At 43.3% G+C, this 13,883-nt stretch overlaps 1 protein-coding gene across 26 annotated transcripts in view; it reads right to left on the reverse strand.

Annotated features, from left to right (window-relative positions):
- The window catches only part of UBAP2L (ubiquitin associated protein 2 like), a 756,258-nt gene that overhangs the window by 135,569 nt on the left and 606,806 nt on the right, over positions 1-13,883 (reverse strand). For 10 of the 26 annotated variants that reach the window (XM_069218124.1, XM_069218128.1, XM_069218121.1 and 7 more), the window contains one exon: positions 3,956-4,066. The exons of the other annotated variants lie outside the window; for them this stretch is intronic. In XM_069218124.1, coding sequence (XP_069074225.1) covers positions 3,956-4,066 — 111 coding nt within the window. The remainder of the gene's footprint in view (positions 1-3,955; positions 4,067-13,883) is intronic. 26 annotated transcript variants of the gene reach the window in all.

Raw genomic sequence — 13,883 nt, forward strand, 5'->3', positions numbered from 1 at the left:
AAATATATAAAAACCTATTGGCCTGGAGTAAGTCTGAGTGTGTGCCTCATTTATTGCCCGTGTGTACAACAAATGCTTAACACTACCCTCTGATTAGCCTACTGCTCGACCACACTACCACAAAATAGAGTATTAGAATTATCTAATTTTGCCACTATCTTACCTCTAAGGGGAACCCTTGGACTCTGTGCACACTATTTCTTACTTTGAAATAGTATATATAGAGCCAACTTCCTACACAGGCCTTTAGATTTGAAATGTTTTATACTTTTTTGTGGGAAAGCTAGTCAATAAGCTGAAACCCACAAAGCTGTCACACCTTGCAGTGAGTCTTGCTACCCAACAAATGCAGACAAAATAGCTACAGCTAGATAAATTACTTCTGTGTCTAGGAAGTTGGTGCCAATGCCTGTGGGGGAGTAAATTATTAAATAAACAATGGACCCTAATTAAGAGATGGAGAAAATGTGTATATACGCATATGGGAGATCATACCGATATGCACAGTCCAATCAACACAAGATCTTTTTTATTAGCATCTAAATTACACAAAGAAATTTAAGTGGGAAAACATGTTCAATAAGAACAAACTCGGTCAAATTTGTGACAAAAATAAATACATCTCATTAAGTCACAATTCAACAAAGACAACACAGCACTTATACATGTAATTAGCAGTTCAGATGGGGTCAAGGTGTCAGTCAAGATTTCGGTCCTTCTAGCAATACAAAGACTAAAATAAAATTAAGCCAGAGAGTACTGAACATGGAAGGTAAACTACATTAATACAGACTGACTATGAGCAGGAAAAAAAGTTCAAAAAACACTGCCATAATAGTAGGACAACCAATAAACTTAATAGAAGGACAGCAGTGAAATTAACACGTCATGTCAACCCACGAGGAGAATCGGGCGGCAGTGGGAGTAAACAATGGTAAATCTGAGGTCTTTTGATGCTTACCAACTGAAGCACCCCATATACAAAAGTATCAACCCTAGGACCACCTGTTGTAAAAATAAATCACCTAGCACAGAAATTCAATTTATTCTACCACCTTATATTTTTGAATACATCATTTAACTGGTGAATAACAAACTTACTTGTTTAGAATTGTAGCTCTGACTGGGCAATCAATTATGTTTACTGTGCGACGCTGTATTCATTTAAAACTTACTACCACCCCCCAAGGTATGCCACAACTCAACTTCCCAATCCTGAAGAGTTAAGGTCTAAAAAGAAAACAACTATGTAGTTTGAAATCCATGATGGAGGGCAAGAATTTGCACCTTTTGAGGACTGCACGATTTTGGGTCCATCAGAAAACATATGGAAATGCATGACTTTGGATAATGGCTATCATGGTCTGCATGACCTTGACCTTCATTGAGGAGCATAAAGAACAAAAAGGGTGCATAAAAATACAACAATATCACAATATCTGCTGTTAGCATCTTCCTACAACCATTCTGCATTTTACAAGAGTGATTTGGTATTTTTTTTTTCTCTTTAAAAGGACAATCAGCCAAATAGCTATGTTAACCAAATAGCCACACTAAATACATTTTGAGCCTGGACACAAACTAGTAATAGGCTAGCTGAACTGTGGAAACATTTTGTAGGTTTAGCTTAGAAAGCTGAAACTGACTGGCAAATCAGAATCCACACTAAAAACAAGTCAAAAGATGAGAACAGTGCCCAAGAAGGTTGAAAAAGTGAAAGCACCCTCAGCAAAGTATTTTAGTTAACTGCTTTTCGCCTTAGTGAATGACTATTTAAAAACTTGCCTTTCCCAGCTCAGACAGATCTGTTGAATGCTCTACTTTCAGACATCATCCTTTCAATTAACCATGTTTGCTCAATGTGGTAATGTAAATTTATTTTAAAAAGTGCCCCCAATACCCACTGATATGCAGGTGTAATATATAAATCTGTTAAATAAACATGTTATGAACTACAGAGACAAACAGGTTGTGAATATCCAATTGTTATACAGAGCACAAATTACATTTATCTGTATTTAAAGAACGTGATAATTAGTTTATCTATTATGACCACGGGAGTTTGAAGACTTTCCAGCCTCTAAAGAAGACATCGATTTGTAACCTCCAAGAAACAGCCTTTACTGAAGATAAGACTAATTGTTACTTCAACTTCAGTCTGATAGGGTCATTCCTCACCAGTGCTTGATCATGTGACCTCAAGCGATGCAAACTGCACAACTACAGGAGAATCCTCTAACTAGGTGTCCACGCGAGCGAGTCTCCAGCACAGGCAGCATGACCATGTGAGAAGCATCAGTACAGGTAGCTTGTCCTGTGGAACACCTCCAAGCACAAGTAAACAGCTGTGTAAGGGCTGAAGAACCAGATATATGGACTAAAATCAATCAACTGCATATCCCACTTGCCTTCCCAATGCAATAACCCAGCTCATGGACCACATAGCTTCATTGCCAACTCTGCTACTTTAAGAGGCCCACAACAATATGCTACTTTAACAGCAAGGGAACTCAGAACAGATACTTTTCTCAGATGTGCAAATGTAGAGGAGCCACTTTACTAAATTAGGAATTAAGAGAGATATTTGACCTAGGAAGAGTAATATCCCATCTGAGGACAGGCTGCATGCCTAGTTTGTTAAGTCAGACTAGACATTTCAGCAGACCAACAGAAGTTTAACAAAAAAGAAAGTTGGGACAACAGTGGAAAAGGCATGAAGACATTCTTAAAAATATTAAAATCACTGCGAAATTCAAATCAAGCCAGCCTAAAGGAGAAAGCATTGTTGCAGACTCATTTCCACTGGTAGTCGTAAACAAGGAGAGTTGAATAATAATTTCAAACTGTCAATTCTTTAAAGGCTTAGCCGTCAACAGTCATCCTTCATGCCAAGACTCGAGACCGAAAAAGCTCAAGAAATACGGTAATTAGGAGTGGTCAAGGGGTGAACTCCCAACTGTTCGCAGTGTAACCACTTGGTTTTGTTGTCCATTACTGTTACCCTAACAACAAATTACCCATCAATCCTCAGAAATACAATCCTGAACTTAAGATAAAAAGTAGCCCCATATCATATCGGCACATAATGGATACTGTTCACAATGCCCAGAAGAATGCAACACTATAAGACACCCTGTGTGGTCCAAAAAGTTCACAAGTGGCTCTCAGTCACTTGGATGTCATTTTTTATACCAATATTTATAAGCAGTTTTGTCTCCGAATCCTTTCTCCGCTCCAAATTCCCAGTTACTCTTAGCAACAGATGGAAAAACGTGGACCCTCTTTAGAAATATTTCAGTTTTTGGCAAAACAGCTTATTATTGTTTTAATTGGCATGCTACTGTAGATTAGTTTAGGACGCTGGAATCCTTAGCAATCATGCATAAGAAAAATATCAGTTACTATTGAGCAAAACTGTTTCACCTCAGCACTTACTATATAATGTATTAACTTCACATGCTTTTTATAAGGGTCCTGTGACCCGTCACTACAATGAGGATCTGAAAGGTATGCACTTTATTTGGTTGTGACTAACCAGAGTAGGAAGGTAGAACACATCTTTATCTGATGCAGAGGGATATTCAAGAACTATCAAGGAGATAAAGTACTTAACAGAAGTACCTTTAAATAAGAAACGCCTCACCGATTGGCAGCTGCTCAAAAACCAGATGTGGTACATGTACTTTCTAGATGCATGACACAGGCATTCACTCTTCTCCATCCCTGGCGCTAAGCATTAGTTTAATTTATTACTTCTGGAATGCAACAATCCAAAAAGGCTATCAGCTTAAAGGCGCATTACAATACACTTTCAGACAACGCGCAGACCTTCAGTCATTCCACATCTGCTGCACAAAAGGAGGAAGGAAGTTTTAGTGGTGCAGACACACAAGCAAGAGACAACAGGGATGAGAGGCAGATAGGAAGAAAAACGCTAGAAGCAGAGTGCACTTACCGGCGCCTGGTCCGGTGGCAGCAGCAGGTTTGCTTTGAGCGGAAGCAGCCCCACTATATCCACCCTTACAGAAATCCCCTGTGTTGGGTACCTGGCTCAAGTCCTCATAGCCTGCGAACAGACAGACAGCCATAGCCCTGAGCTTCGGAAAAACCGCAGACATACACAACACAAAAGCAGTTGTACCAAGATTCCCACCTATCCCAGCTTACTTCCCAAATCATTAGTAAAAAGGCACTGGAATGAGCCATTTCAAAGCAGCGCGGGTGACTACACATTTGTGAAGTGGTGCAAACCCTGTGTTTACCTCACCTCGACCTACTAATGAAATCCAGTAGAGTTTAAGAGATCACTCTTGACAGAGCATGCTTAGGACTACTAAAGGGTTAGTAATGTTCAATTCATGAACATTCGCAGCCTGAGAGTTACAACATTTAGAAAACTAAACAGATTCAGTTTTCAGCAGCTTGTAACGTTTCACCCTCAGCTCTGAACTTCTATGCTCCCTTTTATCCACATAAAAAGCGAGAAAACAGCAAATGTTGCTAATTTCAAACACTGCAATTGTTCTTGGGCTTCACGTTCTTTCAGCCAAAAATCACGCTCATTCTACAGGGAGTGCAGAATTATTAGGTAAGTTGTATTTTTGAGGATTAATTTTATTATTGAACAACAACCATGTTCTCAATGAACCCAAAAAACTCATTAATATCAAAGCTGAATATTTTTGGAAGTAGTTTTTAGTTTGTTTTTAGTTTTAGCTATGTTAGGGGGATATCTGTGTGTGCAGGTGACTATTACTGTGCATAATTATTAGGCAACTTAACCAAAAACAAATATATACCCATTTCAATTATTTATTATTACCAGTGAAACCAATATAACATCTCAACATTCACAAATATACATTTCTGACATTCAGAAACAAAACAAAAACAAATCAGTGACCAATATAGCCACCTTTCTTTGCAAGGACACTCAAAAGCCTGCCATCCATGGATTCTGTCAGTGTTTTGATCTGTTCACCATCAACATTGCGTGCAGCAGCAACCACAGCCTCCCAGACACTGTTCAGAGAGGTGTACTGTTTTCCCTCCTTGTAAATCTCACATTTGATGATGGACCACAGGTTCTCAATGGGGTTCAGATCAGGTGAACAAGGAGGCCATGTCATTAGATTTCCTTCTTTTATACCCTTTCTTGCCAGCCACGCTGTGGAGTACTTGGACGCGTGTGATGGAGCATTGTCCTGCATGAAAATCATGTTTTTCTTGAAGGATGCAGACTTCTTCCTGTACCACTGCTTGAAGAAGGTGTCTTCCAGGAACTGGCAGTAGGACTGGGAGTTGAGCTTGACTCCATCCTCAACCCGAAAAGGCCCCACAAGCTCATCTTTGATGATACCAGCCCAAACCAGTACTCCACCTCCACCTTGCTGGCGTCTGAGTCGGACTGGAGCTCTCTGCCCTTTACCAATCCAGCCACGGGCCCATCCATCTGGCCCATCAAGACTCACTCTCATTTCATCAGTCCATAAAACCTTAGAAAAATCAGTCTTGAGATATTTCTTGGCCCAGTCTTGACGTTTCAGCTTGTGTGTCTTGTTCAGTGGTGGTCGTCTTTCAGCCTTTCTTACCTTGGCCATGTCTCTGAGTATTGCACACCTTGTGCTTTTGGGCACTCCAGTGATGTTGCAGCTCTGAAATATGGCCAAACTGGTGGCAAGTGGCATCGTGGCAGCTGCACGCTTGACTTTTCTCAGTTCATGGGCAGTTATTTTGCGCCTTGGTTTTTCCACACGCTTCTTGCGACCCTGTTGACTATTTTGAATGAAACGCTTGATTGTTCGATGATCACGCTTCAGAAGCTTTGCAATTTTAAGAGTGCTGCATCCCTCTGCAAGATATCTCACTATTTTTGACTTTTCGGAGCCTGTCAAGTCCTTCTTTTGACCCATTTTGCCAAAGGAAAGGAAGTTGCCTAATAATTATGCACACCTGATATAGGGTGTTGATGTCATTAGACCACACCCCTTCTCATTACAGAGATGCACATCACCTAATATGCTTAATTGGTAGTAGGCTTTCGAGCCTATACAGCTTGGAGTAAGACAACATGCATAAAGAGGATGATGTTGTCAAAATACTCATTTGCCTAATAATTCTGCACTCCCTGTATGGAGATAAACACTATCATTACAATAACTATCAGGTCACGGTAAAAGTGTTATTAAAGGACTGTACTCTAATGCATGCACTGGAAATATTTATGCAACCTGCCAAACCACCCTGCTTAGATTTTGATGAACAGAAAATATTAGAGAGTGAAGACTGACCAAAGTCTAATGGTGGAAATAGAGCTAGTACTATTAGTACAGTCTGTCTTTCCACATTGATGCTGGACAAAATGGAAAGTTGACCAAGTTTGACAGATAAGTGTTTCACGTTTTTTTTCTTCGAATAAGCTTTTTCAAGTCATGAGTATGAGTGACAACTCCTCCTGTGATAGTGCGCATGGGCATCGAGTCCTCTGTTAGATAGTTTTCCAGCAGGAGGGTGAAGTAAGGAGTGAAGAATATTATATGTACACCTATATCTATCTAGTAAGTAAAGAAGATGTCCATGCAATGTATATACACGTTAACACAACAGTACCACAGCAGCTACAGGATTCCGGGGAGGATGCATGTGAATCTGCAGCACTACATGCCATGAACAGATGTACAATAGGAAAGTGACATTTTCCATTCGATGGCATGTGTAGCTGCAGATACACATGCTTTGCATAGACTGAAAAGCAGTCCCCTCCTAAACTAAGCTGTGGCTAGCCTTTAGGAGTAGTTTGAACTAGTGTTTTAAGCACTGCTTGACCAACACTTGCTTGTTGGCGAGACAACATGTCCACACAATAGTGTTTTGTAAATGTGTGTGGTGTAGACCATGTGGCTGCTTTGCATATGTCTGCCAGTGGTATATTTCCTAAGAATGCCATTGAAGCTACTTTCTTCCAAGTAGAATGTGCTTTAGGAGTTACTAATAGTTGTCTTTTAGCTTTAAGATAACAAGTTTGAATACACTTTACTATCCATCTGGCTAATCCTAGTTTGGAAATGGGATTGCCTTTATGAGGCTGTTGAAAAGCCACAAAAAGTTATTTAGATTTTCTAAAATATTTTGTTCTGTCTATATAATACATAAGAGCACTTTTGAGATCAAGAGTGTGGAGAGGTCTTTCAGCAACTGAATCTGGCTGTGGAAAGAAGACTGGCAATTCCACTGACTGATGTGAAATGGTGAGACCACATTGGGTAGGAATTTTGGATTTGTCGTAAGTACTATTTTGTGTTTGTGAATTTGGACGAAGGGCTCTTCTGAAATGAATGCTTGAATTTCATGTACTCTCCTTAAGGAAGTAATTGCTACCAGAAAAGCAACTTTCCATGAGAGAAACTGCAGTGCGCAAGAATGCATGGGTTCAAATTGTAGACCCAGAGGCCTTGTGAGCACAATGTTAAGATTCCAGGCTGGAGCTGGTGGAGATCTAGGTGGAATAACTCTTAAGGCCTTCCATAAAAGCTTTTATAACAGAAATCTAAACAGAGAGAGAATATACTGATTGAGAAGTCGGAGATCGAGGACTGGTCAGAGTGCCATCCTTTTTTGGTATGAGGAAGTATAGGGAATATACACCTGTTCCTTGTTGATTGATGGGTACTACCTCTATTGCACCTTTGAGTAGAAGAGATTCTACCTCTTGTTTTAACAGAAAAAAGTGTTTGGGAGAAAGCCTGTGTGAACAAGGGGGAAAGTTTGGTGAAGTGGAGATGAGTTCTAGACAATAACCATTGTGGATAATTGACAGTATCCATTGAACTGATGTAATTTGTTGCCAATGACGGTGGAAATATTGCAGTCTTTCTCCACAGATGAGTGCTATGTGGGGATGGAGAGAAAGTCACTGCTTTGATGAGATGGAGGCACATCTTGTGGTAGTAGATTTGCCCCAACTTCTAAAATTGTGTCCTCTACAGGAGCCCCTGAAAGATCCCCTGGAATAATATTGTTGTCCCTGTTTTTGTTGGGCCATAGAGGTCTCTGATGTTTGGGGTTTAAAACTTCCTCTGAATTGAGGATTACAAAAAGTGCCCCGAAAAGGTGTTGTGTAAAGCGCAACCAAGGCCTTTGCTGTATCTGAGTCCTTTTTACATTTTTCAGTGGAGGTATCCAGCTCAGTGCCAGATAGTCACTGTTTATTAAATCGCATATTAAGGACCGCTTGCTGTATCTCGGGTTCGAATCCTGAGGACCGCAACCAAGCATGCCTTCTTATCATAACACTAGTATTAATTCCCCTAGCTGCGGTGTCAGCTACGTCTAGTACGGATCTAATCTGATTGTTGGCAAAAGCGTGTCCTTCTGCCACTACCTGCTGAGTCCTTTTTTGGTGTTCTGTAGGGAGATATTGAAGGAACTCCTGCATTTTGTCCCAATGGGCTCTGTCATACCTAGCTGAGAGCGCTTGGGAGCTGGCAATCCTACACTGGTTTGAAGCTTGAGTGGACGCTTTTGCGTGCTGCATCGAATTTGCAGTTTTATCAGGGGGAGGGGCATCCCCTGTGGACTGACTATTCACCCTTTTCCTAGTTGCACTGACCACGATGGAATCAGGTGACAATTGTTGTGATATAAAAATTTGATCTGATGATGCAGCTTTATATTTCTTATCCACCCTAGGTATTAGTACCCTAGCCTTTGCCAGCTCTTTAAAAATGTAATCAGCATGTTTTAACATGTCTGGTAACATCGGCAAACATTGGTAATGCTTATGTGTAGAGGAAAGGGTGTTGAATAGGAATCATCCTCTATAGGCTCAGAGTGCAGCTACACATTATGGTATGTGGCTGCTCTGGCAATGACCTGATTATACGCTGTGGTGTCTTCAGGTGGAGATGGCCTTGTGGGATACAGATCAGGGTCTTTAGATGGAACTGGATCAGAAATGTACATATCCTACAGGTCCATATTTTAAGGATTGTCACCCATATAAGCCCTGTGTGAGGAGACAGGAGATTGTGCCAAAGCTGTGCAGGTGGTGGTGGAATGTGAGGTGGAGGAGAAGTGGAAAGGAAAGATTAATGTGGTGGAGAAGGTTAATGCACTGTCTTTGGCTTCTTCTTGTGCTTTAACGTTTTTGCTGGTGAAGGGCCAGGTTCCAAACTTTCTTGGAATGACAGTTTCTTCTTGTATATAGGAGGAGGAGAGACAATTTTCCCCGTATCATTTTGGATCTGCATTTTCCTCTGCTTATGATAAATGACCTCAAGAACGGATTTATTATCTGCTAACTCCTCTGAGGATGGAACCTGTTTACTTCCCACAAATGAATGCTCCAAAATCTTGATCGACTGCTTTGAATGGGCTGAAAATGTGGTTTCTGAAGCAGATGGACGTTTTTTCGGCTCCGAAGAGGAGCTTGGATGTTTTGGCTCAGAGGTTGTATGTAGCCATTTCGGTTCTGACGTGGAAAGCTTCCATCTTACGACTTGATCCCGAGACAGGCGTGGCAGTCTGTTACAGGGGAGTGTGTTCTGGCCTTTTGACCCCAAACCAGAGGGTCGGTTGACGAGATGTAGTTTCAGGGTCCGACCATGGCCAACAAACAGTGGTGGACCCAAGGCTTTCTGTGGCTTTTTAAACTGTTTTTGGTGATGGGAAGGGGCTGGTGTACTCACGCACTGCCTCGCAGGAAAAACCTGGCTGTCCCCCTCTGACTCACAGTCAAGAGTCTGCGATGGAAACTGCAGTTTGCACCTGTTCCTCACCAAAAATGTCGGGTGTTTGTTCTGTCGACTTTGATGCCACCACTAGCAGTCTTGCTCTTCGATCCTGTAAATATTTCATGGAATGGAAGGATCGGCACACCTTGCAGGTTCCTTTCTTATGAACTGAAGAGAGGCAGAGGTTACACACTGAGTATTGGTCGGTGTAGGGGAACTTGGCGAGGCACTGAGGGCAGAAGTGAAATGGAGTCCGATCCATGAGCCTGTGCCACAGTAGGCCTGAGAAGGGCACAGGTGCCCGATAGGGCATTTAATCAATTCAGACACTCCAATCGGATTGAGTGTAGTCAGAAAACACATTCGAAAACAATACAGACATTGAAGGAAAAGAGAGAAGTTCATATAGTACCGAACCGAGATCTACCGGAGCGAGAGGGAACACATCCGTACTAAACAGCGGAAAGAAAATCTAACAAAGGACTCTATGCCCATGCACACTATCACAGAGAGGCGGAGTCACTCGATCTCGTGACTCGAAAAAGCTTCTTCGAAGAAAAACTTGTAACACTCAGAGCTCAACACTAGATGGCGGACTATGCAAAGCATGTGTATCTTCAGCTACACATGCCATCAAACACAAAAAAATGCTTTGAAGTAAGGCAACAGTTAATGTTTTAACCATCTGTGGAGCTGTACATCAGCACTTCATGCACCCCAAGAGCTCAAAGCCTCACTGTCAACAACAGCCACCTTCCAGAGTTCAGGAAATGAAGTTTTGTGCTTCACCATTAAACTACGAAGTAAATTCCAAGCTAACAAAATGCCTAAGGATTATGCTCAACCAAAGTAAACAAACCTAAATACCTCACTGCTGAAGTTGCCCTCTCTGACTCCAGGCACTTTAGCAAGAAAAGATGGCTGCTAAAACTGCACTGTGATTTCATAACATGGCACCTTGCTGAAGGGTACACTGCACATACCCTTCTAAATGCCTCCATAATTGGTTTAAGAAACAATATTTGCTTTTCATCAGAGCATTTAGCTTGAATTAGTTGGAGGACAAGCTTCATAAAACGCACCTAACACTTATTTAACTGTTTACTATTGTCCATCTGGCACCTAGCGGCATTAGCACAGTTTAAAAAAAGCAAACACCACAATAAGCATTCACGTGCTGAACATAATCAGGCAAGGACTGGGCAACACAAAACTATGGAATAATGCACAGAAGTTAAATCCACCAGTCTTAAAAACTTCGTGGTGTGGGAAGTGAAGTGATCTCATTGGACATCTAGTTCAATTCCACAGAACAGAAAATTTGGTTGCTTGGACCCCACACCCCACATTTGGCATACTGGTGCCCCCATATAAATCCCTAGTATATGGTACCCAGGGCACTGGGGCACCAGGGATTCTCCATGGGCTGCAGCATGTATTAAGCCACCCACGGGGAGCCCATGCAAAATATATCTGCAGGCCTGCCTTTGGAGCCTGCGTGAAAGTGTGCATGTACCCTTGTCACTACCTATGTCCAGCCACATAATGGTAACTCCAAACCTAGACATGTTTGGTATCAAACATGTCTAAATCATACCCCAATAATGTTGCCAGTATTGGTTGTATGATTCCATGCACTCTGGGGGCTCCTTAGAGAACCCACAGCATTGCTCCTACCAGCCTTCTGGCTTTTGCGGGCAGCCTAAGCTGCAGCCACCCCTCAGATAGGTTTCTGCCCTCCTGCTGCTTTAACAGCTCAAGCCCAGGAAGGCAGAACGGAATTCCTTTGGAAGAGAGGGGGTAACACCCTCTACCTTTGGAAATAGGTTTTGCATGGCTTTGGAAGGGTAGCCGCCACAAGCCACTGGTATGCTTTTAAGGGCACATTTGATGCCCTCCTTACATATACCAGTCTGCACTGGCTCAAGGACCTCTAGTCCCTGCTCGGGCATGAAACTGGTTAATGGAAAGGGGAGTTACCACTCCCATGCCCATCACCAACCCATGAGTGGTGCCCAAAGCTCGCCCAGAGAATCCCTTAATTCTGCCATCTTGAATCCAAGGTGGGAAGAGGTCAGGCAGGTGACGTCAGGGCCCCACTCCTGATAGGTGGCCACCTGCCTAGGTGACCAATCCCCATTTCCGGGGTATTTCGAGTCTCCCTCTTGGGTGGGTGTAGGAAGTTGGCTCTGTATATACTAGCTCAAAGTGAGAGAGTGTGCAGAGTCCAAGGGTTCCCCTTAGAGATCAGATAGTTGCAAAAGTAGATAATTCTTGTAAAGAAATGGCTCCCTGTTGCAGTTACCCCTCACTTTTTGCCTGATACTGATGCTGACTTGACTGAGAAGTGTGCTGGGACCCTGCTAACCAGGCCCCACCACCAGTGTTCTTTCACCTAAAATGTACCATTGTCTCCACAATTGGCACAACCCTGGCACCCAGGTAAGTCCCTTGTAACTGGTACCCCTGGTACCAAGGGCCCTGATGCCAGGGAAGGTCTCTAAGGGCTGCAGCATGTCTTATGCCACCCTAGGGACCCCTCACTCAGCACAAACACACTGCTTGCCAGCTTGTGTGTGCTGGTGGGGAGAAAACGAGTAAGTCGACATGGCACTCACCTCAGGGTGCCATGCCAACCTCACACTGCCTGTGGCATAGGTAAGTCACCCCTCTAGCAGGCCTCACAGCCCTAAGGCAGGGTGCACTATACCACAGGTGAGGGCATAGGTGCATGAGCACTATGCCCCTACAGTGTCTAAGCAAAACCTTGGACATTGTAAGTGCCGGGTAGCCTTAAGAGTATGTGGTCTGGGAGTCTGTCAAACACGGACTCCACAGCTCCATAATGGCTACACTGAAAACTGGGAAGTTTGGTATCAAACTTCTCAGCACAATAAATGCACACTGATGCCAGTGTACATTGTATTGTAACATACACCCCAGAGGGCACCTTAGAGGTGCCCCCTGAAACCTTAACCAACTACCCGTGTAGGCTGACTGGTTTTAGCAGCCTGCCACACTCCAGACATGTTGCTGGCCACATGGGGAGAGTGCCTTTGTCACTGGTAGTGTGGACGAGCAGTAGGCTTATCAGAGGATAGTGTTAAACATTTGTTGTACACACACAGGCAATAAATGAACACACTCAAAGACTTAACTCCAGGCTAATAGGTTTTAATATAGAAAAATATGCTTTTCTTTATTTTAGAACCACAAGATTCAAAATTCAATTAAGTACATAGATTGTAAGGTACTTGGCATAGGTAAATATGGAACTTTGAAGTAAAACAGTAATGTACACAGTTTTATCAAAAATGGCAATAAGCTATTTTAAAAGTGGACACTGAAAAAAAATCAACAGTTCCTGGGGGAGGTAAGTACAAGTTAGTTTAGCAGGTAAGTAAAGCACTTACAAGTTCAGTCTCCGGGGTATAAGCAGCCCACCGTTGCGGGTTCAAGTCAACCTCAAACACCCAGCACCAGTAACACACGGCTAGTCAGATGCAGAGGTCAAAGTAGGGCCCAAATAACAGGTGCCTATGGAGGCTGGGGGTGCTCCAGTTCCAGTCTGATAGCAGGTAAGTACCTGCGTCCTCTGGGAGCAGACCAGGCACACAAAATACACCCTTAGCAGCACAGGGGGCAGTGTGCAAAGTAGGTGTCGGGTTTTGCGTTGAAAGCAATGGAGGGTCCCGAGGGTCACTCTGGCGAAGTAGGCAGGGCACAGGGGGGCTTCTAGGGCCAGCAACCAACTGGGCAATGATGAGGGCCGCCTGCGTCACTCCTGCAAGGGTAGTTGGTTTCTCTCTGGCCTGGGGGCAGCAGGTGGTGTTTTACAGGCGCCGGGTTCTTTGTTACCAGGCAGTCGCGGTCAGGGGGAGCCTCTGGATTCTCTCTGCAGGCGTCGCCGTGGGGTTCAGGGAGGTCGTCTCAGGTTACTCACGAGGTCGCAGTCGCCAGGGGTCCTCCCTGTAGTGTTGATTCTCTGGATCTCGAGCTGGGGGCATCAGGTGCAGAGTGTGAAGTCTCACGCTTCTGGCGGGAATAGGGAGGTATTTAAAAGTTGCAAAGTTGTTGCTGTTTTTGAACAGTGCCGCTGTTCACAGGAGTTTCTTGGTCCTTCGGGTTCAGGGCAGTCCTCTGAGGCTTCAG

This window comes from Pleurodeles waltl, chromosome 12, assembly GCF_031143425.1.
Source record: "Pleurodeles waltl isolate 20211129_DDA chromosome 12, aPleWal1.hap1.20221129, whole genome shotgun sequence".
NCBI lineage: Eukaryota > Metazoa > Chordata > Amphibia > Caudata > Salamandridae > Pleurodeles > Pleurodeles waltl.